Source organism: Cetorhinus maximus, chromosome 21 (assembly GCF_964194155.1).
Source record: "Cetorhinus maximus chromosome 21, sCetMax3.hap1.1, whole genome shotgun sequence".
Classification (NCBI taxonomy): Eukaryota; Metazoa; Chordata; class Chondrichthyes; order Lamniformes; family Cetorhinidae; genus Cetorhinus; species Cetorhinus maximus.
Window position 1 is genome coordinate 91080353 of NC_135899.1, and position 26662 is coordinate 91107014.

At 41.9% G+C, this 26662-nt stretch overlaps 2 protein-coding genes across 10 annotated transcripts in view; both read right to left on the minus strand.

The window, feature by feature from the left end:
* Positions 1-26662, minus strand: part of cd164l2 (CD164 sialomucin-like 2) — a 405638-nt gene that overhangs the window by 268101 nt on the left and 110875 nt on the right. The window lies entirely within an intron of this gene.
* The window catches only part of LOC144696125 (sestrin-1-like), a 61067-nt gene that overhangs the window by 8863 nt on the left and 25542 nt on the right, over positions 1-26662 (minus strand). For 4 of the 7 annotated variants that reach the window (XM_078567436.1, XM_078567438.1, XM_078567437.1 and 1 more), the window contains one exon: positions 3354-3419. In XM_078567436.1, the coding sequence (XP_078423562.1) occupies positions 3354-3419 (66 nt within the window). Of the gene's footprint in view, positions 1-3353; positions 3420-3680; positions 4030-13634; positions 13874-26662 lie in introns of those variants that run through there. The other 3 variants (XM_078567441.1, XM_078567440.1, XM_078567439.1) reach the window with 2 other exon arrangements.

Sequence of the window (26662 nt, forward strand, 5' to 3'; positions counted from 1 at the left end):
ACTACATACAAATTCCGTAAACTTGGTTATCAAAAACTCCACTACCCATGTCCTAACTCGTACAACGCTTTGTTAAGCAATGCCCCCACTTAAAAATTCTCATTCCTCGTTTTCAAATCCCTCCAGTCTAGCCAATCCCTCCTTAACCACTTCCTGCCTGGAAAGGCATCGAATCTTTGCATTCTAACTCTGGCCCCCTTCAGCATCCCCAATTTGAAATTGCTCTACCATTGCTGACCCTGCCTTCAGCTACCTAGAGTGCCAAGCTCTGGAATTCCCTCTCCAAACCTCTGCCTCAACCTCTGAGCAAGCTTTTGGTCATTTGCTCTAATATTGCCTTGTGGCTCAGTGCCAAATTGCACTTTGCAACAGGCTATGAAGCACCGCCAGACATTTTATTATGTTAAAAGGTGCTATATAAAAGTTGTTGTTGCACACAGGTCTCCATTATTTCCTTTGATCTCTATCTAATCCTGTATCAGTCATTTGTGGTATTTTAAAGTGCGCAGTTGCACATTTAAAGTCTGAGTTTAAACCCTAGGCTTAGACTGTAAATGTGGTGCAGCACAATATCATGACCTCCACTGTAGCAGCTTCATTCTCACTGGGCAGTATAAAAAAAAGAAAATTTGCATTAACAACACAGGCTGAGCTGGAGATAAAAGACAGACAAGAAAGCCCAAAAGATCAGAAAATATCCAGATGAAATCAAAATCCTGTGGATGCAGGGAAAACATCCCATGCCCAGTTAGGACACTTCAGTTGATCTTATTCCTGAGACGGGAAGGATGTTCACTGCAGACCATGCTGTGCCCTTGTACATGAAAATCAGAACAGGAACAGGCTCAGCTGTGATGGCCCTCATGCATGAATAGCCAGCTAACAAGATTTTTTATTATTTGAAATTCTTTACCCCAGAGAGCTGTAAAGACTGAGTCACTGAATATATTCAGAGCGGAGATAGACGGATTCCAGATCTAAAAGGGAAGCCGTGAGTTAGGGGGAAAAACAGGCAAGAGTGTCGCTTTGAGGCCAAGACCATTTCAGCCATGATCTAACCAAATGGCACTGCAGGCTCAAGGGGCTGAATGGCCTACCCCTGCTGCTTCTGTTTATCACGATCATACTAGCTCATCTCAAGACTGGCAACTTTGGTGGGCACCTTCAGAGCAAAAGGTTAGGAGGGTCAGTGGCGGGGAGAGAAAAAAAACAGAAAAAAGATTAAATGACAGTATTGACTACCACCATCATGCATTAGCAAAATTCCAGCAACAGCCCAGAAACTCAACACTTTGAACCTCAAACATATCTTCAACTGACCCGGGTGCTGCTGTCTTCCTTTCAGTTCACCTCATGTCCACAGGGCTTAAAAAAAAAGGGAGAATTTGCTGCCAACATCCTCGGTAATTCACTTCAAGAGTAATACCATTGTGTCACAGCCCGTCTTTAAATAGAAAGAGTGGACACACCACTGAGGAAAAGGAATAACAATTGTGGATTTCCTCCCCTCTCCCAGCTCAGAGCTCAATGCAGCCAGTGCAAGCTGAACAGGGAGCTATGGGGAAAAGCAAGGGAGTAGAAGAGAAATCATAGCTGAAAAAAAAAAAGGGACTAGAGTTGAGATTTCTAATTGCATTTAGTTTTCTTAAAACAAACAGCCAAGGCATGACTAAACTCCACATTCGAATGTGTCCAATGATATGCAAATATTAAACAAGGAATAGCTGCCAGTAAACAACTTCTGGGCTGATGCAATTCAAGGCCACGGTTAGATCATTTGTTTACTCTCACTGTTCCGCTGGATTAGAAGTGCTGGATACAGAATTTTCTGACCAATTTGCAGAGTTAAGAATTCGCAAAAAAGGGAACAAAAAATCCTTGCACTTGTTATTAATTCTACACAAAAGTGCTCTGAAGGAACAGTGAGAAACTGGGTTTGAAGTTCTACTTAAAACATTTAGATGAGGCTGTTAACTGGTTTCCTGTGCTCACCCTTTGCAATGTTGACATCCCAAACAAGAATCTTCCACCTTTAATATTTTAAAGCAAAACTGGCAGCCCAACGAGTTCTCTGGCTGAATAGCACACACCACCACCCCCCACCCTCACCATTTCAACTCCTCCCCACACCCTCCCCTAACCCATCAACCATCCAAGCACTAAATATGCAAGGCCAGTCCCTTAACAAGTGAATACTAAGCACGGAAGTTTCAGATTTTAATAAGGGTATGAATATATTTATTTTGGGAAACGGCCAAAATGAATTACTGAATTTTGACCCAGAGTGCTTCATCAATCGGATACTCCATCCCCTGTTTATTTCCACCTCTGGCAACGAACTTCCTTTCAAATCCAAAATGCCTTCTTTTTCTACCATTACCCAGTCCAAGGGGTTCCCTGGTCCTAATGCAATGGAGGAAGGAACATGTTGTAATTTTGTAATTTTTAAGCTTTGTAATTTTAAGCTTACTTCAATGAGGTGGTACCTTCCGCTGTACTGAATGCAATCATTTATATTCAAAAAAGTTGAGTTGGCAACAGGGAAAGGCTACGCTTTTACAAATCACACACGTGCGGGTTTGTGCTGCTGAGTCTGTCCAGGTCCTTCTTTGGTATCCAAACAGAGTGGGTGAGGTTTAACAATGTTGACAGCATGTTCCTGGACTATAGGCTAGGCTGCCTGCCTCAATGGTCTGAGTCCAAAAAACACAAAAATCTAACAAACTATCAGGCTGCATCATACAGGAAAATCTGAAGTTGTAAATAATTCAGACTGGCACTGTTTACATCCGGACAGAGGAGGATTTGACAAGTGCTGTTCAATAATCGAGTGCACAGACTCAGGGTTATGGGGTTGCAGAGTGCATTACCTGAGTTAATGATTGAAACAAAAAGGTCAAGTCAACATTTAAGAATCAATCAGGTAAGTGTGTCTCTGGGAAAGGGGAAAACAACAAATAGATGAACTGAAAAGGCACCTTGGAGGTCGAGGTCAGGAGGCTAAACAGTAGCACAAAACTGGTTGAGCCAAACATTTCCATGATGCAACTTCCATGCAATACTGAGATGGATCTTGAATCACTCAATCCAGGCAAAAATCAATTTTGTTTTGCAATAAAGATATTGAATTAAACCATCTTCCTCACTGCTCTGCAGTCAATTCTCATGTAGTTTGTAAAAGCATAAATTGACAAAAAATAAGCTTGATTTTTAAAATTAGACACAAATTCCAAGTATTAGGAGTCTAAACCAAAATACAGAAAAACAAACATTACTGCAGTGAACACCACAAAATTCTCTACAATTAAAATCACAGGTCTCAGGTTAAAAGTGGAGTTTCAGAATTGACGTACCTCTTTGACTGGAATGAAGGAACTTGGACCCGGCCCTAACGGGAATGGTATTTTAACTCTTTGATCCTAAAAAAAAAATGTACAAGAAAACGCAGAGTTAGAGCTTGAACCACATCATTAAAATTAAGTAAATAAACCTTTACAATTCAATTCTTTAAAATGTTCCACATTTTACCAGAAACTTGGGCTCACTGTACGATTTCAACAGAAGGCGAGAACAAGATATTACAGTACAGACACTGGAGCAACTGGTTTCTGCTTGTCCTGTACTGTGTCTACATTATAAACATTTATGTACAAGTACACACACACACACACTAAGCTCACCATCTTCAGCAGGTGCCTGTTTTCAGTTTTCCTTTTCAGAAAGTAAAGCACAGAAGGCGATGGCTTCTGACACAGTATTCCATCAGATCCCGAGTTCTTGAAGGCAAGTGGGAATTCTTGCCTGATCAGAAGCTCCCACCCTCTGCTCTACAGATATATGCACCAGTCTTCCTGTTTATGATTCATTCAGGATGCTTTGCTGCTGTCTCACCCATGCTATGTTTTTGAAAGGCCAATCATAACGTGTCCTTGCATTTTATCACAGAATCCATCAGGTTATGCATTCCACAGTAAGTTTTTTTTTTAAAAAAGAGAACAGGACTCTGTTGTAAGATTTCAATGCTTAGGAGATTCAAACACATTTCTTTACTCAGGCAGTAAATTTAACTTCAATACAATATTTCCTCCCAATTACTCACTTAAGGAAGTAGAACATGAACTGGGAAGATCAAGACTCATTACCCAATATACACAAACTTAACTGATCTCATCCTGCATTTAAGTGAATTACAAATAGTCTCATTGCACTGGGCTGGAAGGGGTAAACATTAGCCCACAAGATCACCCCTGACGCCATCACTGACCCCTGCTAGGAATTGCAAGTGTGGTTATCAGGTGAGGATGGGATCAGGTGTGGCTACAATGCCACGCCAGTCCATCATACAGGGTCGATGAGGAAGGACGGCCAGTTGGGAGAAGCCTCAAGGTGGTAGTGCTGACAGAACAGTACCCTTAGCAACGGCACATAGTCCTACTGCAGTAACCAACTTGTATCACGGTTACCAGTTATTAACTGCACCATCCTATAAACATAGCAATGTCTGCAGCTTTGCCAGCAAGTTGAAGACTCAGCCTCTGGTGCTTGTGGCTCTTCAAAGAGGGCAACAAGAGGTAACTGCAGGATTTCATGGAACCCACTAACTGGAAAGGTCAACAAGTCTAGATTCGAGAGTGGAGCTCACTCACTTACACACTTCACCAATGTTCCTGGCAGTATCGCAAAAGCTAACTAGACAAAAACAACAACAACAACAACAACATTGGCAATGGGAGAAGGCCAGAACGAGAGAGCTTTTATGTTAAAAAAGATGAAAATAAAGAATTAGCCATCAGCATTGGGAAATTAACTAGGTTTAAGTAGAAAAACACAGGTAAATGGCAATGAAAAGGAAACTCGACAGGAGGATCTTGCTTTAACCTTTACCGAAACAGTAATTATATTGAGGGAACCATTCCAACAGCCTTCCCACAACGACCACTCCATCGTCACCATTAAGAGGCCCAACGGCAGTTGTAGCATGAATGGAGTTCAGAGACCGAAAGTGTTTTTCTCCTCCATCTCAGTCAGTCACCCCACCCTCCCACCACCAAATGAACTGAGCCAAAATCAACGTGACCTTTGAAGTTTGAAAATATTCATTCAGAATATTGAGCTAAAATAATGTCGGTTTTGGGATTAGGGAAATGAAGCTTCGCACTGACGTTGTAAAATCAACATTTACCTGAGCCTACAGCTGGCAGAGGTTTGCAATTAGTGAGCAAAAGTATCACACCCGCCTTTTAATCTGATGGCAGTATGCCCATCATTCATCCTGCACATTGGCGATCTTTAGTTATTAGTTGGCAAATGAAGCAGCTGCTTTTTGCTTAAAGATATTTCCAGTGTGCAGACAAAATTTGTGCTACAAAAAACCTTATTGAAGCTGCACAAATAAACTTACTTAACAGCAAATGCTGGAGGGTCAACGATAAAACAGAGGATAGTGGAATATAAAGCTCAGTGATTGTATGGTAAGGAGAAACAATTATAAACTCTGCCTCCATCCTCCTTTCTTGAAAGTGTGTAGATGACAGCGCCATCTGCAACTGGAGCAAGTTTTTGGAAGGACAGGGAAAACAAGGCAGCGAGGAAAGTGAGGAGGAGAGAATAGTTCCTGCAAACTGCTGTTTCAAGAACCAGATTCAGCTTTTCCTCAACATGCACAGCCCACATCAGAAGAGTAGGCACTTCTAATAACTACTGGAATCAAAGACTAGGTTACATTTTGTAGGGGGGCAATTGAAACAAAGCATTGACATAAAAATGGGTCAGAGTTAAGGAAACCCATAAATTAGGACACCCTGTGCTCACACTCAGCACCAACTGAAGCCAAGCTTAAGTAAAATCTGACTGAGAATGGTTAGACATGGTTTTGAATGTGCCAAACAGGATTAACTCAGTACACAAGGACCTGTATATAAAAAAAACAATCTTTTAAAAGGGTGTTTTACACTATAGGGATAACTACAGATTAGGGCCTCACTATTTGGCTGGGCTTCAGTACACTGCCAACACCTTACACCTCAGCATCAGAGCACAGGAGGCAGCCATTCAGCCTGTCGAGTCCATTCAGACTCTGCAAGGGCAGTTTAGCCTAGTTCCACTCATGCCCCATAGCCCTGCAATATTTTTCCTTTCAGAATCTGTCATGGTGGTAAAGGTGCAGGTTTCAATAATATCAGCATGGGGCAGCCAAACCCGTGTTACTGTCCCATTGTCAAGCTTGGAGAGAAAAATCACTCAAAAACCTTAAAGCAAATGGAATGGTGACTATATATTTTTTGGGATAGTTACAGCACAGGAGGAGGCCATTCAGCCTGTTGTGTGTGTACTGGCCCTCTGAAGAAACAAATGAGAAGCAAAGAGAAAGAGAGAGAAAGGCAACTAATACAAAAGGAATCCAAAGATAACATTTGTAATTTTCCAGTTCTCTGGCACCACCCAGGGTCTAAGGAAGGTTGGAAAATTAGCCAGTGCCTCTGCAACTTCCACTCACTACCCTCAATATCCTTGGATGCATCTCATTCAGTCCTGGTGCCTTAAGTGCAGGCAGTCTATCTAATACTGCCTCCTTATCAAGCCCTTCAAGTGTGTGAACTACCTCCTTTCACCATGACCTGGGCAGTAGCATCTTTCTTGGTAAAGGCAGGTACAAAGTATGAATTTAACTTCCCCCCACTACCCTGTGTGTAAATCTCCTTTTGGCCCCACTCCACCTCGGAGTGCCTTTTTACTATTTATGTCTATAGAAGACTTTTGGATTCCCTTTTATGTTAGCTGCCTGTCTCTTCTCACATTTGCTCTTTGCTTCTCTCAATACCCCTCTGAACATTGCATATTCAGCCTGGTTCTCGATTGTATTATCCACCCAACATCTGTCATAAGCACTTTTTTTCTGCTTCACCTTAATCTCTATCATTCATCATCCAAGGGAGACTGGATTTGTTTGCCCTACTTTTCCCCTACATGGGAATATACCTTGATTGGATACAATCTCTTTAAAGGCAACCATTGTTCAGTTACAGTTTTGCCTGCCAATAGAACACTCGATTCCAATTTATCTGAGGCAAATAATTTTTACCCCATTGAAGCTGCCTTTCCCCTAGTTAAACTATTCTTATTCTGGATTACTCCTTGGCCTTTTACATATTTAAAATGTTACTCATTAGAATTTCTCAATAAACTCAGTGATATAAATCAGTCACTCCCTCCTATCCCGATTGCTCATATTGACACCTGCAGGCTTAGAGACAGAACTGCAGTGGGATCATGTACAATGCTTCACTGGAATTATGCAATGATTAAACAGTCACGCCACCATTTCTTTTGACCTTGAGAGTGTGTCCAATTTTTAATCATCCCACCATTGGTGGCCACGCTGTCAGCTGCCTAGGCCCCGAGCTTTGGAATTCCCTCCCTAAACCTCTCCATCTCTCTAACTCTTTCTTCCTTTAAGATGCTCCTTGAAGCCTACCTCTTTGACCAAGCTTTTGGTCACCTGTCCTAATATCTCATGTGGCTCAGTGTCAAATTTTGTTTGATAATGCTCCTTTGACACACATTGGGACATTAAAAATAAAAAGGTGCCACTGAAATAAGCATTTGTTGTTGTTAATGCTTTAATACATCTCTCAGTATCAGTGACTTCTGCTAGAGCAGAGTTCCCAGGCACTAGTCACCTAATTCATTCAACTGGAGGACCAAAAGATGTTAATCTTATTTTAAATCCACATGCATTTTCTGTCTAGGTGTGATCCTGCGATAGCAGTCCCCAAGTGGGCAATTCCCTCTCCAGCCCTCACCCTAAAGGAAAGGGGCCAAACTAAAGCCACAATTGCTGAGAACAGCCAGTTTAGTACCAAGCAAGGATTGAACTCAATTATCCAGGTCTATTCGGCTTTGGCAGTCTCAGTAGTAGTACTCCCAAGTCAGAAGGTGGTGGGTTTAAACCCCGCTCCAGGACCAATGCACAAAAATCTAGGCTGAACTACAGGAGTGCTGCACTGTCACAAGTGCTGTCCTTCAGATGAGCCATTAAACCAAGGTCCAAGCTGCTCTTGGATAGATGTAAAAGATCCCATATCCCAGGTATCCTGGGCAATTTCTATCCCTCAAATTAAAACAGATGGTGGGAGCTTGCTGTGTGCATATTGGCTGTGTTTCCTACGCTGCAGCAGTGAGCACACTTCAGAAGTACTTCATTTGTAGTAAAGCACTTTGGGGTGTCTTGAGGTTGTGAAAGATGCAACACATTTTTTAAACCTGCACCTTTTCTCACTAATCTAATGAGGAAGAGTAGTTCTGGGAGGTGGTGAGGGTTGATGTGCCAAACCACAGAAAGCGTCATGTTACATTTGGACATATGAAATGGGTTTGAAAATACCAGATTGTAAGGATTTAATGACTGCAATTTAACTACAATCACTCAATGAAGTAGAAACCTGCTCCCCAGGTTTGGAACAGGACCATGGATGTTGCTTACGCATTTCAAAGTGGTTGTAACATGATGGACATGAGTTCAAAAACCATTCTGTATCAATTGACAAGTCTGTCAATGGAGCCTATGTTTACTGGAGGAAAGTTCCGGATTAATGTTGTGCCTCAGGAAACACTACACTGCAGGCACTGTATCAGGCAGGTAATCTATACAGAAGCACTGACCAGGTCAAAACAAGAGGCTAGAGTTAATGCTAGGGAAGTTTACTTGTCAATTCAGCACAAGATACAATTGCAAACATTAAAGCCAGTGGCAGTTTTGTACTCCCTGAAACAAACATTGTTTTAAAATATATTAATGTACTAAATGGGTAGTGCAGGGGTTTCAGATGTAGCTTGCAAACAATCTGCTGAATGATTGCTTTGAGATGGACTTTAAGTGGTAATGTGAATGGGTATTGTATTGCATTGCTATTTTGAAAATGTTTATCTTTAAAACATTTAGACTTAAAAAGTATTATTGTACTGCATTCTGAAGTCTACTTCAATTTGTTTAAATGTTCAGCATTTTCTTTAGTATATTAGGTGGCTTCATTCAGTATTTCCAGCAACCCATCTTTCAGTTAAACCTATTCAGAAGCAAAACATTTCCATTTTGCTTCCTACTCTCATCCTCAATCCACTTCAAAATCAAATGTGATCAATATCAGATTCAAGCAAAAAAGTTAAATTTTTTTTCCCAATACCCAACTTTCCTATTTACATTTGCACAGTACTTGAACTTTTTATATTCATTTACAGGATGTGGGTATCACTGGCTGGGCCAGCATCTATTACCCATCCTAATTACCCTTGGGAGGTGGTGGTAGTGAGCTGCTTTCTTGAACCACTGCAGGCCATGTGGTGTAGGTACACCCACAGTGCTGTTAGGGAGGGAGCTCCAGGATTTTGACCCAGCGACAGTGAAGGAATGGCAATATATTTCCAAGTCAGGATGGAGAGTGACTTGGAAGGGAACTTCCAGGTGGTGGTGTTCCTATCTATCTGCTGCCCTTGTCCTTCTAGATGGTAGTGGTCGTGGGTTTGGAATGTGCTGTCCAAGGAGCCTTAATGAGTTTCTGCAGTGCATCTTGTAGATGGTACACTGCTGCTACTGTGTGTTGGTGATGGAGGGAGAGAATGTTTGTGGATGGGGTGCCAATCAAGTGGGCAGTTTTGTCCTGGATGGTGTCCAGCTTCTTGTGTTGTGGGAGCTGCACTCATCCAGGCAAGTGGGGAGTATTCCATCACACTTGTGACTTGTGCCTTGTAGATGGTGAGTAGGCTTTGGGGAGTCAGGTGAATTTCTCACCATGCAATTTCTAGCCTCTGACTTGCTCTTGTAGCCACAGTATTTATATGGCTAGTCCAGTTGTGTTTCTGGTCAATGGTAACCCCCAGGGTCTCTCCTTTAACAGCATCTCCAATGGTCCACCCTAAAGCTTTAAACATGTGACTCTACATCAGACAGGAGTTATACTGAAGCCTGTGCTGAACTCGAAGCAGCAAGCCACAGCCAGTTGGCTGTTAATTGTTGGAAACAGCAGTGGAGTTGTACTGTCACTGCCAATGTCAACATCCATCAAAAATTGCTTCACTGATGCAAAAGTAGACTTTGAAAATGCTGGTTTAATTATTATTTGTTACATTTCAACTCAAGATTGTCAGTATGCCTCGGTTCAAACTCTTGCCCGAGAGTCAGGAGATTATAGGTTCAAACTCCAAAGCAGGGCTCCAGCAAATAATTTAGGCCAACAGGCTGAGCACAGTACTAAAGGAATGCTGCACGGTTATGGGTTCTGTGCTAGAGATGTTAAACAGGCTTTTCTGCTACTGTGGTGGCTCAGATTGATTTATGGTCTAGATCTAGAATCATAGACATCTACTAAAGCAAAGTGCAGGAAGTTATCACACCGTCAAATTGTACCTTCAAAATGTGATTTACATGTTACTCATCTGGGGTCTCGAAGTGACTAAAAAAGCAACGAACACACTTGCCTAAACAAGTAACAGTCTTCAAAGCAAAAAAGACTTGCATCTATTTAGCACCTTTCATGGCCACACCAAGCTCCCACAAACAAAAATGAGATAATGAGCAGATCATTTGATTTTGCAATATTGGTTGAGGAATAAGTATTGACCAGTGCACCAGGGATAACTCCTCTACTCTTCTTTGAAGTTTTGCCCTGGGTCCTTCACATCCATCTGAGGGGGGGCAGACAGGGGCTCGGCTTAACCACTCATCCAAAAGATGGCACTCTCGATAGTGCTGCACTCCCTCAGTACTGCATTGGGAAAGTCAGCTTTGATTTTTGCTCTCAAGCGCTGAAGTGGAACATATAACCTTCTGACTCAGGAAAAAAGTGCTAACTACTGAGCCATGGCTGATACTCATGTTCTAATGCTGTCATCAAGGTCTCTCAAGTGTCCTAAATTTACAAGGAAGGCTTTTTTCCCCTCATTTCTCAAGCAGTCTCATCAGGCTGATCATCAAACAGAAAAATATACCATTGCTTTAAAAGAAAACAAACTAGTGGAGGTTAAATCTGCTGGTGATGCAAAAATATTCATTTTGCAAATGCGCTATATTGCTTGTAATGTATCGAACAGAAGGGCCAGCCTGCTATGTAGCAGATTTCAGCACAGAATGAAGGCTGAATAAAGAATCAAGTTCTACAAGTGGTTCAGATGACATCAGAAGTTATATAAATGTACAGCGGGGAACAGATTTGACTACAAATAGGAGCTGTTCTCATTTCTAAAGCAAATGGAAACAATAAATTGCCATCAGTCAGGCAATTTCCTCATTTATAACAGGCATTAAGGAAGATTTGGAAACATGGTCTGAGTGTGGGCGTTGCAATCTTTCTTCCTTATTAAAAAACTTTCAGTCCTTGCCTAGGATGCACTCATGTATCTGATTCAGTTTCTGAAGCCAATGCAATTCACAAATTGATTTTTTTTTAAAACAGTATTAAAACCAGGCCGTGCACGCAGCCCAAGGAGGTTCCAGATCAGATCACTGGTTTGTGTTGAACTAACTAGTTTCAGGTAGGAAATGGTTGGAAGAGTGCAATTATTTAGATTTTCTACTGTTTTGGTATCATTATTCTTGTTCATTTGGAATGCTCAGCAAACCCCTGCTCTACATTGAGCCTAAACCCAAACTTCAGCTAAAACACATATTTATGTAGTGCATTTAACACAGTCAAACCTTTAAGAACAATACAATCATTTTTGACACCTAGACAGGGGAAAAAAATCAGGGCACATGACCAAAAGCTTGTTCAAAGGGATAGGTCTTTTTTTTTTTAAAAAAGAGTATTGTAAAAGATGACATAACATTCAATAACTATACCCCCCCCACAGGAAGGATAACCATTCTTACTGCTGGCTAATACTAAACTATACACATTCCCTATATTAGATCACACAGCTCTGGGTTCAGCCTTAAAATCCCCAAAAACCAAACAACTCTTGTGGAAAAAAAAAAAAATCAAGCAGCATTTGAACAAGTACCTCCACAAAATGGAGAGAGTATGGTGTGCTGGGCTTCAGTTTGCTATTTTCACAGAGATGGTTGAGCAATTCTTCATTTCTCAGAGTGTTGTTACTGAATATACCCAAAACTGCAAGTCAACTTGCGCAAGGCAGGTTGAAAAATATTAAATGGAATTCCTTTAATACCAAAGACACATTTCAGAAAACGCTCGATTTGCTAATCCCTACGTGAGGGTCTCAGTCCGAATATTCAGCTGCACGACCAAAAGACGCTGAGTTGACAAATTCGATGAATCTGAAAGGAAGCTGAGAAAGATGGAAGTGGTGTACAATAAAGCACCGACATAGGAGTCCAAAGCTTGATGCTTAAAAGCAGCTCCTAATTTCCTTAACATGAATAAAGAGAGGAGCATTCCTCAGGCCAAATACTAAAACAAAATCTGTGTCAAAAGCTCATACTGCACTCCAACTGCAAAGAGTCCCTCAAATTACTGCTGGTAGGGGTGACTTTGGGGATACAAAAAAAAAATCAACTAGATCCACAGCAGTTCTTTCTTAAACACAGAACCACCAAGAAACAGTACTTACAGGATATCAATATCACCCTCAGTAACACATCAGAATAAATAAAAGGCAATGTTCCAGTCTCAGACCCAGGATGTTGATGAACATCAAAAGATTTGTTTACTGACCTCACTCAGTGACCCAAATACCATCTTTGATGCATTAACAAAAGTCCAGCATTTTTTTTGTAAAATAAGGGAAGTGGTGTGACTTGTAGACAAAAAAGGTAAAATGACTTGTAGTCACCCGTCCCTTTCAGTCAGGATATCCCAAAATCTGAGCGTTAATTGCCAGGCAATCACACGAAGAGGAGGTGAAATCCATTGGAAGCCAGGGACAAAAAATAACTCGCATTAACCAACTGGAGGGGAGGGGGGAGAACGACACTTGGAATTCAGACAGGGGTTGTGAGGTGTGAGGTTAGAGGGTGGGTGGCGGCTGGGGGGTCGGTCACTTCGCAAAATAAAGAAAAAAAACTACCTTTCTCCAGTTACACATCATAATGCAAAGGAGAAACTAGGCAATAAAAGCCCAACCATGTACCGGTGCTTCAAAAAGAAAAAAATAAACACTGAAGAAATTCTCTACGTTACAATTACCGACTCCGATCACACTTTAAAACGCACCTCAGCGATCGTTTGCATTCATCCAAATAATCGCAGGCGGCAAAGAGAGAGGCTTCAAAAAGGAACCGGGAGATGGGCAGGTAACAAACAGGGAAACGGTAAATAGGGGTTTCTGGAGAATAGGACGGGACAAGTGCAGCAAGAACAAAAAAAAACAAACCAGGATCTGCAGGGCTGGAAGGGGCAAGTCTGCAGCTTCTGACCGGGGATTAGTCCCCAAGGGGCAGCCGAGTGTTTAAAAAAGTCTCACTTTGGTGGTGGTGGTGGTGAAGCCTGATCAGCTTTCACACCAAAAACTGTCACATCAGGTGAGGCCAGCTCTATCCTCACAGGGCCCCAGAGTGACTGCAGGGAGGTGGCAATAGAAAGGACAGAGAGTATGGAGACAGAGATTAAATAGAGTTATTGACAGACACACAAAAACTTTCCTGAACCAAAGGTGCCTGGTCATTTTGGATGTGTCAGTACCTTAATGCGAACCCGCTTGCACTGATCACAGGTGAGATAGTCCTGCAGCACAGGCTCCAGGCGGCTGCTGCTGTTGTTGCTGCTGTTGCTGTGCGGGGAAGCGGCGGCGGCCACTCTCATGCTGGGGCCGGGACTCCCTCTCTCCCGGGGATGGAATGAGGGCGGTAAAGGGGATACACGGGGTTCTGGAACGTGGAGACTCGGCTTTTGGAACGTTGAGACTCTGCTCAGCGGCCCCGCCCCTCCCCCTGCTTTCACCCGACCCTCTGATATAGGGCGACGGCCCCGCCCCTCTGCCCCCCCCCCTGCAGCCAATCGGCGCGCGCGCTGCTCTCGCTCGCCACGTGGGGGCGAAGATCACCCTGCCTGCGCCCCTCCTCCCCCCCCCCCCCACACAAGCTGGGTTTACATGACTAAGGCAGCGGCAGATAGTGTGTTTAAAATGCAAAGTTTTAAAAACTGCAACATTCTGGTCAGTCGAGCCTTGGAGGTCACTTCTCATTATTGCACATTTTACATTCATCACACGCGCTGGAAGTTTATTATCTCCCCCCCCCCCCCCCCACTCCCACTATAAACTTGTAGATGAATTTTCACAAGCAAAATGCACAGACCCAAAAACTACAGCCAAAAGAATTTTTGCACAAAACCCAAGTTGCTAAACTTCAGCCAGTGTCAAGTCCAGCTGTGGAGATGGGCGATAGTCACGTCGGCCCTTCAAAGCCCATCAGGCTTCTTCCTACAATAACATTTGGCTCGACCTAAATCGGAAACTTATCGCAGCATCAGCTTTGTTTTCAGACTTTTTACAGCATTTGATATGAGGTCAAAAGTCTTTCTCCACCACCGCCCCCCCACCACCCCACGACACACACTTTTGTACCTTAGCTTTAGCCCAAACTAATCAAAATTACCTGCAAACCTTCTCATTTACTGTATTTTTTTTTACTCGAGTGCAGACAAGAACGCAGCCTTTCAAATTTAAAATGCAATTAAATAAGTTTGTGTCTCACTTTATTAATATATATTTTTTTTAAAAATGGAAAAGCAAACTTTCATTCCAACCAGATTGTGTCCTAATATTTTAATCAGGTAATGTGTATATCTTTAGACAGTGTTAATTTAATTAGACTGTTTTTACTGTACATCTTATCCTAAAGACTGACTTTGGGAGAGTACAGGAACTTTTAAAGTCTATGAAGATTAAAATTGGCCAACAGTGGGTTCGACTTCGACCAAGCAACAACGCTGCCGCTGTACAACCTCCTCAAACTAATTGGATAAGGAGCGTTTCTAGCTGTGCCAATTGGAGTTAGCTCCTGAGTGAGCCAGGGTTGAGTTGGGTTGGGGGGAGCTGCATCGATACAGCAAAAGCTGAAGGTGGATACAAAAAACTTCAGATCAAAGGCACTTTGTATCAAATGTGACCAACCACAATCCACCGCTCCAAGGCCAGCTCTCATTGGCTGAGAGCTCAGCCAATGATGTCCTGCTAGCAACAACACTTTTTTTAAAGTTATAGTTAACGTTTGGAGTCAGCAGGACATTTCTTCAGCTCTGAAGAGTCATACGGACTCGAAATGTTAATTGTTTCTCTCCCCCCCAGATGGTCAGACCCTGCTGAGTTTTTCCAGCACTTGTTTTTGCTCCAGATTTCCAGCATCCACAGTATTTTACCTCTACACTTTTTTTTATATGTTTGTTAAGAGGAAAAGCAGCAGCTCCTTCCTCTGAGAATCAGCACCTCCCAAATTAGCAGAGACAACCGTACCCACTTAGCTCTGAAGGAGATTCATATGGACTAGAAACATTAACTGTTTCTCTCTCCACAGATGCTGTCAAACCTGCTGAGTTTTTCCAGCATTCTGTTTTTATTTCAGATTTCCAGCCTCCTTTACCTTTTGTGCTCACTTGGGCATGGTCTCACATGGGACCGGAGGAACTATGGACAAAAAGGCAGGTTTGGCCAAAGACGACCTGGTGGAATACATTTGAGGACCTTCAAGATTGGGGCACCATATGGGCTGGAGTGAAAGAGATTGCAATGGACTAGGGCTCATGGCAGAATCTTGCTGCCCATTGTCCTACATGTGGTCCCATCTTTCTTGCATTAAGTGCTGTGGAGTGACAGGGCTGTCTATAGCTCCATTTCAAATAGTGGCTTCTTGAGCAAGAGGAAAAAAAGGAGAAACTGGCAGGAGAGAAAATATGAAAAATGCACAATAGATCAGTGGACAACAAAAAAGAAAAAGTTTTAGATAAAGGCTGCAGACACACACGCAGCCCATGTGGCACTCCAACATCACAGCAAAAAACCATGCTGCAAATGCTCAGCAGGTCCAGCAGCACTTGCACAGCTGCCGATGTGCTGTAAGCAATCCCTCAACCCTGGCGTAAACAAAACCCCTCCTGTTCCCACTTGGTTCCCCCAGTAAGACCACCCTGCATATTTCCTTCCTTAAGTCCAGACCTGAGCATATCTGGCACTAAACCAGCTTAGCCATTGGTCACTAGGTCTGGATGGAGCATATCGAGCTCCAGCAACCCTCACCCAAGTGCTCAATACTCTCGCATTATCCAGGAGAGGAAAGGGAACTCCGAAATGTCTCATCTCCATTACTCACCATCTTCTTAATACCCTCTCCCCTCTTGACAATCACATCCCAACAAGTACAAGAAGCTTGTGTGGACTTGGTTGGCGATACAGAGAGATCTCTTTAGCTGCCACTGCTGCTTCCACCCTTCCTTTGCCCAATTTATAACTCCTGCCATGCTCCCAGGTCTGTCCATCTCACCAGTTTCCTCTCCTTTGCCCTCTTGAGCTCACTGCAACAAGACCCAGTTTGCTCTCTTGACCCCATCCTCACTGGCACCTACCTAACTTATTCCTAAGACAATCAATGTCCACTTAAGGGCTTCATCACCCAGCAGCAGGTGAGGGCCTCACCTCATGGGAAGCATGGCAAGCAAGCCCTTTCAGCATTACATGTGGGTGTCTCTCATTCATAGGCACTCAGTGCCTGATCAAAGTACTGGCATCAGGAAGAGGGACCCCCTGAGAGCCACCTCCCTGCCCTTGCTGCTGGCCACACCCCCTGACCTTTTCCCCTTCGACCTCCATCCCACGTCCCCTTCCCACCATCACTCACCTCTGGCCTAGGATCCAGTGACGATCCTGGGCATCATGTGGATGTTGTAATGGCAGTGGGCACCTCCCTGGTGGCACTGCTGTTCTGTAGAGCTGCCAGCCTGATTGGTCAGCAGCTCAGTGAGCTGGACTTCTGTCACCAGGGCCCTTGACCGAGGGAAGGCTCACTGCTGGCCTGTCAAGTGTGAGTGGATGATGCAGTGGGCCTTCCCAAAAAGATGACAGGGCTCCCATTGGCTCTAGAGCAGGTGGCCAAGAGCTCCATCCTTTGCTGCACCTCCACAAGAGCACACCTGTGATGTTATTCCATCATCCATTAAATTTATAATTTCCTCAAAACTGTAACCAAGTTTGTGAAACTGGATCTTCTCCAGAGGCAGGGTGACCAAACCATGTGAAATAAAACAGACTGATCATGAGACCAGGGTTGGGTACTTTGGTGACCCAAGAATTGGCAGGGGGCAGGTGGCAGTTTTGTTGGTGACCATAGCTAACTCCTCCTGGTGGCCAACAGTCAAAGTACACATGCTCACAGGAATAAACAAAGGGGCAAAAGTTAAGAGGATACTCCCTGGCTCAGTCTCCACAGGCTGTCCTAGAAAGAAGGAGCAAAAGCATCCATCTCTTGAGATGCAGGCCCAACAGTCAAAATAAGGGACAATCCCTTGAAATACAGACAGTCGGTCACTCTGAAGCCATGTTGAGAATCTTTAGTAATACCCTTCACCTTCCAAGTGGTTTTACAGTATCTACGATTATCTCAAGTTGCAAATGACCAAGTCAAACTAATAAGCTCAATTTATTGCCTTTAATTATTATTAGATTAGCTTCTCTTCAGTCTCAGCCACATCAAGATATTTAATGGCTGTAGAGCACATCACAGCTCTTCTTTGGATACTTTTAGGTAAATGCTAGTGTCAGTAGTCTGATCAGTTTTGCGATCACCAATTCTATCCAGGACTAAATCTGCACTTATTGCAACATGTGCAATTATAGCATTAACCTGGTTAGTTTGTCAGTAATCTAGCATCATCCTCAGCAGTGAAGAATATGCAAAGTAGCCATTTAAACCTCTGGCATATCCTAGAACTCCATCTGAATCCACTGTGAGGAATCAGTCAAGTGGTTCAATAGCATCTTTAATGGCAGAATTCTCATCAATTCCACTATCCTGTTCAACAGTGTCCTTTTGGCTGCAAATAGTAGCTTTCATTGATCTCAGCTAAGTTCATTATTTATCCCCGTTCTGCTGAGTTATTTACCTCAAACTGGTAAAAATATTTGCTGATCTGTCTTCAACCAATGCAAATGTTTTTAAGGGGTCAGCTGCGGCCAAAGTGGTTAAACCTTCCGACTCAGAGGAAAGAGTGCAAGTCCTACTCCAAAGACCTGAGCACAAAAATCAAAACTAACATTCTACTGCAGCACTGAGGGAGTGCAGCACTGTCAGAGGTACTGCCTTGTTGGATGAAATGTTAAACCAATGACTGCCTCCTCACATGGATGTAAAAGATCATAGGGTGTTATTTCCATGAAGAGCAGGGAGTTAGTTCCAGTGTTCTGGCCCTATCCTCAAATCAACATTACAAAAGATTATCTGGTGATTATCCCATTACTGTTTATGGGAGCTTTCCCAGTGCAAATTGGCTGCTGTGTTTCCTACATTACAACAGCAACTATACTTTAACATCACTTCATTAGCTGTAAAGTGCTTTGGGGATGTTGTGTTCATGAAAGGCACTCTATAAATGCAAGCCTTTTCCATTTGCATTTTTTAACCCTGGAAAGAAACATGGCTTCCTGTTAACTTAGGATCATCTAAAAAGTATTTGCCAATTTATCCCTCTTAAAATCTGGCATTGGCAATTGCTCAGCACATTTGGTTTCACAAATCAAATCTTCATCATTCATTTTTTAAAAATGACAATATTGATCCAATCTCTCTGGGGATTATCTTGGGGATTTTCCATGTGCTACTTGGTAGTTGTTATATCTCCAGCAGTTTGTGGGTATTTTTTTGTAAAGCTTTTAATGTTTCATTTAAGATTTAGTGTTTATCAAAAGGGACATCACCCTTTCTCAAAAGTTGTCTGACTACATTCTCAAAATAAAAAAAATGTAGCCATTACATTAAAAGTGCCCTAATGATTTACTAGGTAAAAATCTTTGCAAACCAGGGTCACATTTTTAACTGACCACAGACTACCATCCAGAGAATGAGGGAAAGGGGGAAAATAATGGGTTGCCTCTCCTTCAGATGTAAAATTCAACTTTGGTTGAGGTGAATAGGGTAGCAGTGGATCAGTTCCCATTATACATCTTGCTGGAGGTTGAAAATCAGGTGAGGAATATAACAAATTGCCAATTCACTACCATCCAATTTACAGCTTTGCCAAAGTTGAATTTCATTCCCCTAATCTCTATTCAACAGGGGTGGGGTCAGGTAGTCCAGTTAGCTAAATGGTGAGCATGTGGATCAGATTAACACCAACAGGGTTGAATCTCCAATTGGGCTGAGGTAGGCTCTAGGCCTGCCTCTTTGTCCTTCTATATAGTAAAAGATCACAGCGCTCTACCATGGTTCAGCAAATATTCATCAAGGACCTCCCTTAGGGAAGAGAACCCAAGGAGAAATTCTATTCAGTGAGTCCTGATAGAGTGAAAAGAGTACACAGGATTGGGCTCAATGCTGGGCTTATTGTGGAAAATGAACTTACTATTGCCTCTCCTACAATAGTCCAGCAGAGAATGAGGCCATTCAGCCCACTGTAACTGTGCTGGCTCTTTGAAGGAACTAGCCAATTAGCCCCACTTCACTTCTTTCCCTAGCCCTGAAGTATAGAGTATTATCCAATTCCTTTTTAAGAGTCACTGAATCTGCTCTACAACCCTTTCAGGTAGCACATCCAGATCATAACTGACAGTGTAAAAATATTTCTCCTATATCAGCTATAGGCACTTGGGGAAGAGTTTAGCCAGTGACTGGAATAATGGAAAAATACCCAGGCATGACATAGCAAATAGATGAAAACAGGAAATGTTTACTGTAGGAACATCCCTCAAGCATGAGGTGATTAAAATATATTAAGAATAAAACAGATTCTATTTGTTTTAAAGCAGATGAACCAGAGGCTGGTATCTTCCTTATACCACACATTATGTAAAGAAAGAAAGGTTTCATTGTGCAACAGCTGATTATATTTGAGCAAAATAATTCAAGTGCACTTAATACTGTGGAAGAGGACAGTGTGTACTTTAATATATCCGGTAAGACAAAAAAATGTGGGCGTCTGAAGTGCAAGAACTGCAGCTGCAGAACGATGGAGTAAAAGCAAGGGCATGCGAGAGAGTGGGAGTTGCAGGCTGCAGAGACAAAAGGTGATACGCAAGGAAAGAACATTGTATAGCAGCTGCAAATGTTACAAGCAGAAAGATAGGCCATGAAAAACAGCAGCAACAAGCACAATACTAAATTCAGGAAAAAGGCAGTGATAACAGTAAGTGGCCAAGGCTGGAATCGGTAAAACAAATGGGCAATTAAAGACAGATATAAACTTTCCATCCAGTATGTCTCATCCCTTTTCTCCACTCCAATTTTTCTTCTCTCCTGAAGTTAACTCTCATGCGATAGGTTGCACTCCAGTAACTTGCCCAAGGAGCAACTATCCTACTTTCTCCATCCCAGTGTGGAACACGTATGAGGCTTGACAGTGAGGGCCAGCAGCCTGTTCAAATGTGTATGACACTGGGCTAGGCCCAATGCCACCAGGACAAAACGCCAAGTAGAGTGCACCACCAATACAAATGGCAGTGTGAAACAAATTGTATGTGGTATTAGATAATGAAGGTTTACTGGACTGGCTCCTGGGATTGTTCTATGAGGAGAAATGGAGTAGACTAGGCCTATATTCCCTGCAGCGTAGAAGAACGAGAGGTGATCTCATTGAAACATACAAAATTCTGACCAGAGGTGCCACATTAGACTAGACTACACAGCAACTACTGATTCTAGGCATTCACTGGAGGACTTTTATGCCCAACACAAATACAAAAACACCTCAGAACAGCCTCCACTTTCATCCCATCATTTGTAAAAAATTCAGCTCAGCTGGATTGGCCACGTCAGCACAGCCTGTTGGTCAGGCCATGCAGTGGGCTCCAACTGGGCATAGAAGATGACAGTGACCCAAAATGAACTGGTGCCAGACAACCAGTAGAGAAGAACATTAACTGTGGACAGGAGAGGCTGGAATACTTTTGTCTGCCTCATGTCTCTAGAGGTGGGAGTTACTAAAACTAAGTCTGAGTCACTGCTGTACTTTAAAGTACATTGCATGTGAATCTCAAAATGCTCACAATACAGTAAGACACAAAGTACTTCCTCCTCTCCTGATTCTACAATTATTCCTCTGGAAATCAAAAACAGTAATGGTCTCTTCCTTGTTGATTCAGATCTTTGAACAGGCAGAAACCAATTGAAGAGTGTTGCAACAGCTAGAGTTCACCTTTTCAAAAGTAACGCTGACAGAAAAATAAGATAATTTTTTGCACGTTTGGGACATTAGGCAACTATTTTAGATGATCAAATCCTTATGTTTAGTTTGAGGGAATTCAAAAAAGAGGAAAATGCTAGAACCAGCTTTGTAATTTAAGTGAGTGAATAAGGAACAGAGACTGTAATTCATATTTTATAGCCTCCCCTTCCTGTAATACATTATACACAATAGCAGTCCTGACTATACTCTCCATCCAACACTTCACTACTTGGAAAGAGCAAACAGGTTGTCAGAATTAGTCAATTAAAAATTCAGTGCATCAACCTGCATGAAGTTTAACAAAAGAATTGAAGAACTCCAAGTGACAAAGAATAGAGCACAGGGTAAAAAATTCATTCTGGTGCAGATATGCCAACCTTCACCATGCTACATGGAAGAGGCAGCCAGGCAGGTTGAAAATAAAACATGCACATGTGCTCCACGAGTGCCTTGCCGACCAATTTCTGCTCACCCACCAGCCTGTTGCGAGCACCAGAAGTTGTTCTCATTTACAACTAGAGCGTGGGGCCTGGGAAGCAAAATGCTGTTGTTTGCTAATCTCTGAAAAAATAATACATCATAATCCTTCAAAGATTAGAACGTTTAGAAACAAACATTTTATCAGCATTGAAACTGAAGTACACAGAATTTATGCTGATTCATGGTGCTGTGAATGATGTAATGCTTCTTAGATGGGATTGTTTGAAATGAGGTGCATGTACCGGCAGAGATCTGAGAGTTCAAGCCAGCTGCACGTAACACATTAGAATCACGCCACTTCTCATCGTTCAGCCTGATCCTCAGTTATATTTGGCACTCAAGAATTGCAGGTCAGCTTATTACTTCTAAATCTGCAATGGCCCTGTGCGGATCTGACCAGCAATTGTAATAGTTACAATTGACTATTTTCCAGTTCAGTTTATAGACTTAGTATTTAAATCGCATGCTGTGATTTGCTGAGGTTGAATCGCCACAGCTTCCCCATTTACGGTGTCTTAGTCAAACAAACATTTACAATGGGAGGGACTGAAGACATTGATCAAATTCGCCCCAAAACAAGTTTGCACTGCTGGGTTCAAACAGAGTTCAGGTGGTAAGGGCAGTATGGAACAGAGCTATACTGACTACCAAAATATCTCAGTATTCATTCTTGGTGGCGAGTTACCTGATCTTATCCTCAGGGACGAGCAGAAGAAAATTAGCCATGATTGCTGCTCCTAGTAACACAATCTAATCTGAATTAATACAATGGCTTCACTGCAATAATGAAGCAATTGTGATAGTCGAATAGTCTATCAACATTGCCACTTGCAGTGAAACTGCTGGACATTGTTCCATACTCTCAGGAAGAAATCTAATTTGAATTCTCTGGGGTAGCCAGCTCTAATACAGCAGTACATCTGTTGAGCTACATTCAGAGATCTGGGAGATTGGCTCACTGCAAGTCTTGCAAAACAGTAATCATTCAATTACACTTTTCTTGTACAAGTGTCTAAAGTTCTATGGAAAGATATGCAACTACATGGATCAGTGGTCAGTGGGTACCCAAAATCCAAGTTGGTGCATAGCTTGAGGTACTTTTGTAAGTAATATTCTGATTGTAGCCAAAACACATTATTCTCACTGCTGCATGCATCAACATTAGGGATGCAAACTCTGTTGCATTGCAGTATTGCAGATTACTGCCCAACAGTATTGCAGAACAAATCATTCCCTCACAGGAAATGAGGACTGCCCAATAGCAGAAATCAGTGAAATTCAGAAGTCAGAGAGCTTGGGAGCTGAACAAGAATTAGAGATTTTAGCAGGGGCAAAGGAGAGATTGACATAAGATGTCATGAACAAAAGGACAATGCAGGTGTTTATGGTAGTGGTAAGGGCTAAAGGAGGTGCTGATAGTGGCATTAAGGTGAGGAAGCAGAATGTGATAACAGCAGGACAGGGGTAAGCACTCTGAAAAGTACAACATGAAAAGGTGACAGATGGCTCTTGTGGGGGTGGGGGAAGGGATGGTGGTGGGACAGTAGGACCCAAATTTTCTCAAGATACAAGAATGACCATGGAGGGGGGTGGGGCAGGGGGAGAAATAGAATGCTGGCAGAATACACTTTTCACAACTCAAGCCTTGAAGTTACCAGTATTTGTAACACCTGCCAGCTGAGATCAGCTCACTCAGCACAAATCAAAGACCAAGGACATAGTCATGCCATGGTTATGCACAGAGTGCAGTATTTGAGGCTGGTTCTCTGCAGACCTGGCTCATTTTTTCCCCTTTAACTTTTGATTTAGAAAAAAAAAACACTAGACTGGCACGAGTGCAATAATTATGGGAATGAATGGATCATAGTGGGTCTTCAGTTGATAAAATTCTGAGTCTATAGTAACACCTACCTCATCTCCCACTGGACCAGACCCTCCAGAATTACATCAGCTAAAGATGTTGCAAATAAAACCAAGGGATTGAATACACAGATCTGGCTGTCAAACAAACAAATCATATCACCTTCTGTTTGAGCAAGCATCAACCTTTAAGTTTTAAATTTTGGTCCAAGGCTAATTTTGCAGAGATACAAAGGAAAACTACAGAAATGTGCAATGCAATTTAAAATAGAACATAATAGCTAGCTTATCAGCAAGACGGACTAAATCACATTGTAAATATTACTGTCCTTGACAAACAGTAGCTCAACATTCAACACGCAACAAATCAGTTCTAAAAGGAACAGGATTAAATTTACTACCTATTTTTATAGTTTAGTGAAAAGCATGTACTGTTTTTCCATGTTAAGTAGGTCAATTAAATATCCTTCCACATTCCTTGGGTGAAGTAGTGAATAGCATATGCAACCTTACAGACATGTCTGGAGGCACAATAAAGTGTGGTGGGGGGGGGGAGGGAAGGGGTTACAAAGGGGCAGTGTGAACAAAATTATGGTAGGTGTTCAAAGTGAGGTGCTCCGCTTTGCATTAGAGAAGGACAGTAGGGTCTGTGGAGGAGCAAAGTGATTCAGGTATCAATGTACCCAAATCATTAATAAAAAAAAGGTACCAAACAAAATCAGGAAGATTCATGGCTGTAATCTCAATAGGGCTGGAATTCAAAAGTGAGGAAGTTTTGCTTCAGTTGTACAGAGCTTTGGTCAGACTCCACCTGCAGTAATGTAGTGAGCTCTAGGCACTGTAGCTCAGGAAAATATACCATACACACCCACTTAAGTGGGTGTATGGTAAAAATTCAACTTAAGTTGAATTTTTTTTAACCATACACACTTTTAGACCAATTTTTTTTTAAGCAAAAGTTTAAGGATTGACATTTACCCAAATAACATTTGAAGGGTTGACATGCATGCCTGATTTAGGACTCATGAAACAGATCAAAACAAAATCTTGAGTGAAATCGAAAGGAAGCAGTCGCTCTGTCAACTAAAAAGTACAAAGTCGTAGGCTTACTTTCAACTGTCGGCAGTCATTATTTTCCTCATACATTATACGATAAGATTCCACCATCGGCTCTCATCCTTTAAATCAATCAACGGAATGAAGTAATATCCATTTATTCTTCATCAATTTTTCTAATTTCTTGGCAACATTAAACCCTCATGCTGCTGCACAATTATCAGTCTTCTTGGCAAATACTATGCCTTTCAGTTTAAACTGAGCTTGCTATTCTTTCTCAGTCATCTTGATAGATTATGTATTTCACCTGAATTTCAGGGGTATTTATGCTAGTAACTGATGACATTTTGCCTTACTTATTGATTAATTTTGTGATTATAACACCGTAAATCATCCTAAACATCACCAAGGATTATACTTTAGTTCTGAAATTTTGGGGCTTTGATCCCTAAGAAACTAAGGTTGACTTTTACATGAGGTATTTGAAAAATATATTAAGCCAAAAAAATCATGGGTATGTACAGTATGACCCTAGAAGGGGCAGATTCACCAGAATTATAGCATGGCTTAAGGGGTTAAGATGTAAGAGCAGGTTGCAGAAAGGGGATATGATAGGGTGGATACCAGGAGGATGTTTCCTCTTGTGGTGGCAGTCTGCTACCAGGAGAGAAAGAGAGAGAGAGAGAGAGATGAAAAATAAGAGGTCTCTGATTTAAGGCAGAAATTAGGAGAATTATTTTCAGGGTTTAGTCTGCAGAATTCTCTTCCCCAGAAAGAAGGAAGCTGGGTCATTGAATTTATTCCAGACTGAGTTAGTGAGGTTCTTGACAGTGTCATAAAAATAATAATTTTCATAATAGTGATTTATTGTAAAGGTAGGTGAATAGTGGAGTTTGGATTAGTTCCTCTATGTGTAGATGTGTGGGGGAGTTTTAATTGAATTGCAGACAACTAGTCTGGAGCTTTTGAGTCATCAGAAGCGAAGCTAGGTTTGAAATGCTAAATAAGTAAACATGGTTGAAGTTTTAGAATGCAAGGTGTGAAGAACATTTGAATTTTTAGAATAACCAGAGTTGTGAATTTCAAAGAGATGGTAAGGTGTTACACCAAGCCAACAGTTTTTCTTCCCCCCAAAGATTACTGATAATGAGTACAATGGAAGATTCATATTATTAAAAAGTTGCAAAGACATATCAGGACAATGACATTTACATTAAAAATGGAGAACACATGTATAAGGGAGATGAGGTTGTGTGTAAGGGGAAGGCATTCGAAGATTTAACAAGTATGAAAAGCCTCCAGCCTGTACATATCAAGTTGCTGTCTATAGGAACTGAAGTTAAAAAACTCACGAGAATATTATTGTCCAGGTATTGTGTGCTTTGCCTGGGTCCATTGAAATCTATGTTTTACTGTTGCCTTAATGGAGGTGTAACTGGGAGCAGATTAATTAGGGGAATTAGGAGTTATTATAGTAGTGATTTGTAGTTATTATAGTAGCGATTTGTAGACCTGTGTGCTTAAAATCTTTTCTTCTAATAATATTTGATTTAGTTTTGTGAAAAACCTCCAAGTGTCAGTGGTCTTATTACTGAATTCAAGGCAAGCATCTAGAAATAAAAATACAAACTACAAAAAAGTTGTGGCAGCTGCTTCAAGTTTCCCTCTGGGATTTGAGCAGCTCAGCATTTACCATCCCTAGTGTCATAACATTAGGCAAATAGGGGGCAGAGAGGAAAGTGGAATTAAAACCACAATCAGGTCAGCCATGATCTTATCGAATGACAGAGCAGGCTTGACAGGCCAAATGTCCTGCTCCCAAGCCCTATCCTAAATGCCTTGTATTTGAGTTTAGAAGGTGGAGGGTGTTTGAATGCAGGTGTTTAAAATTATCAAGGGATAAGGTAAAGAGAGAGAATCTACTTCCTTGAGAAAAAGAGCACAATCTT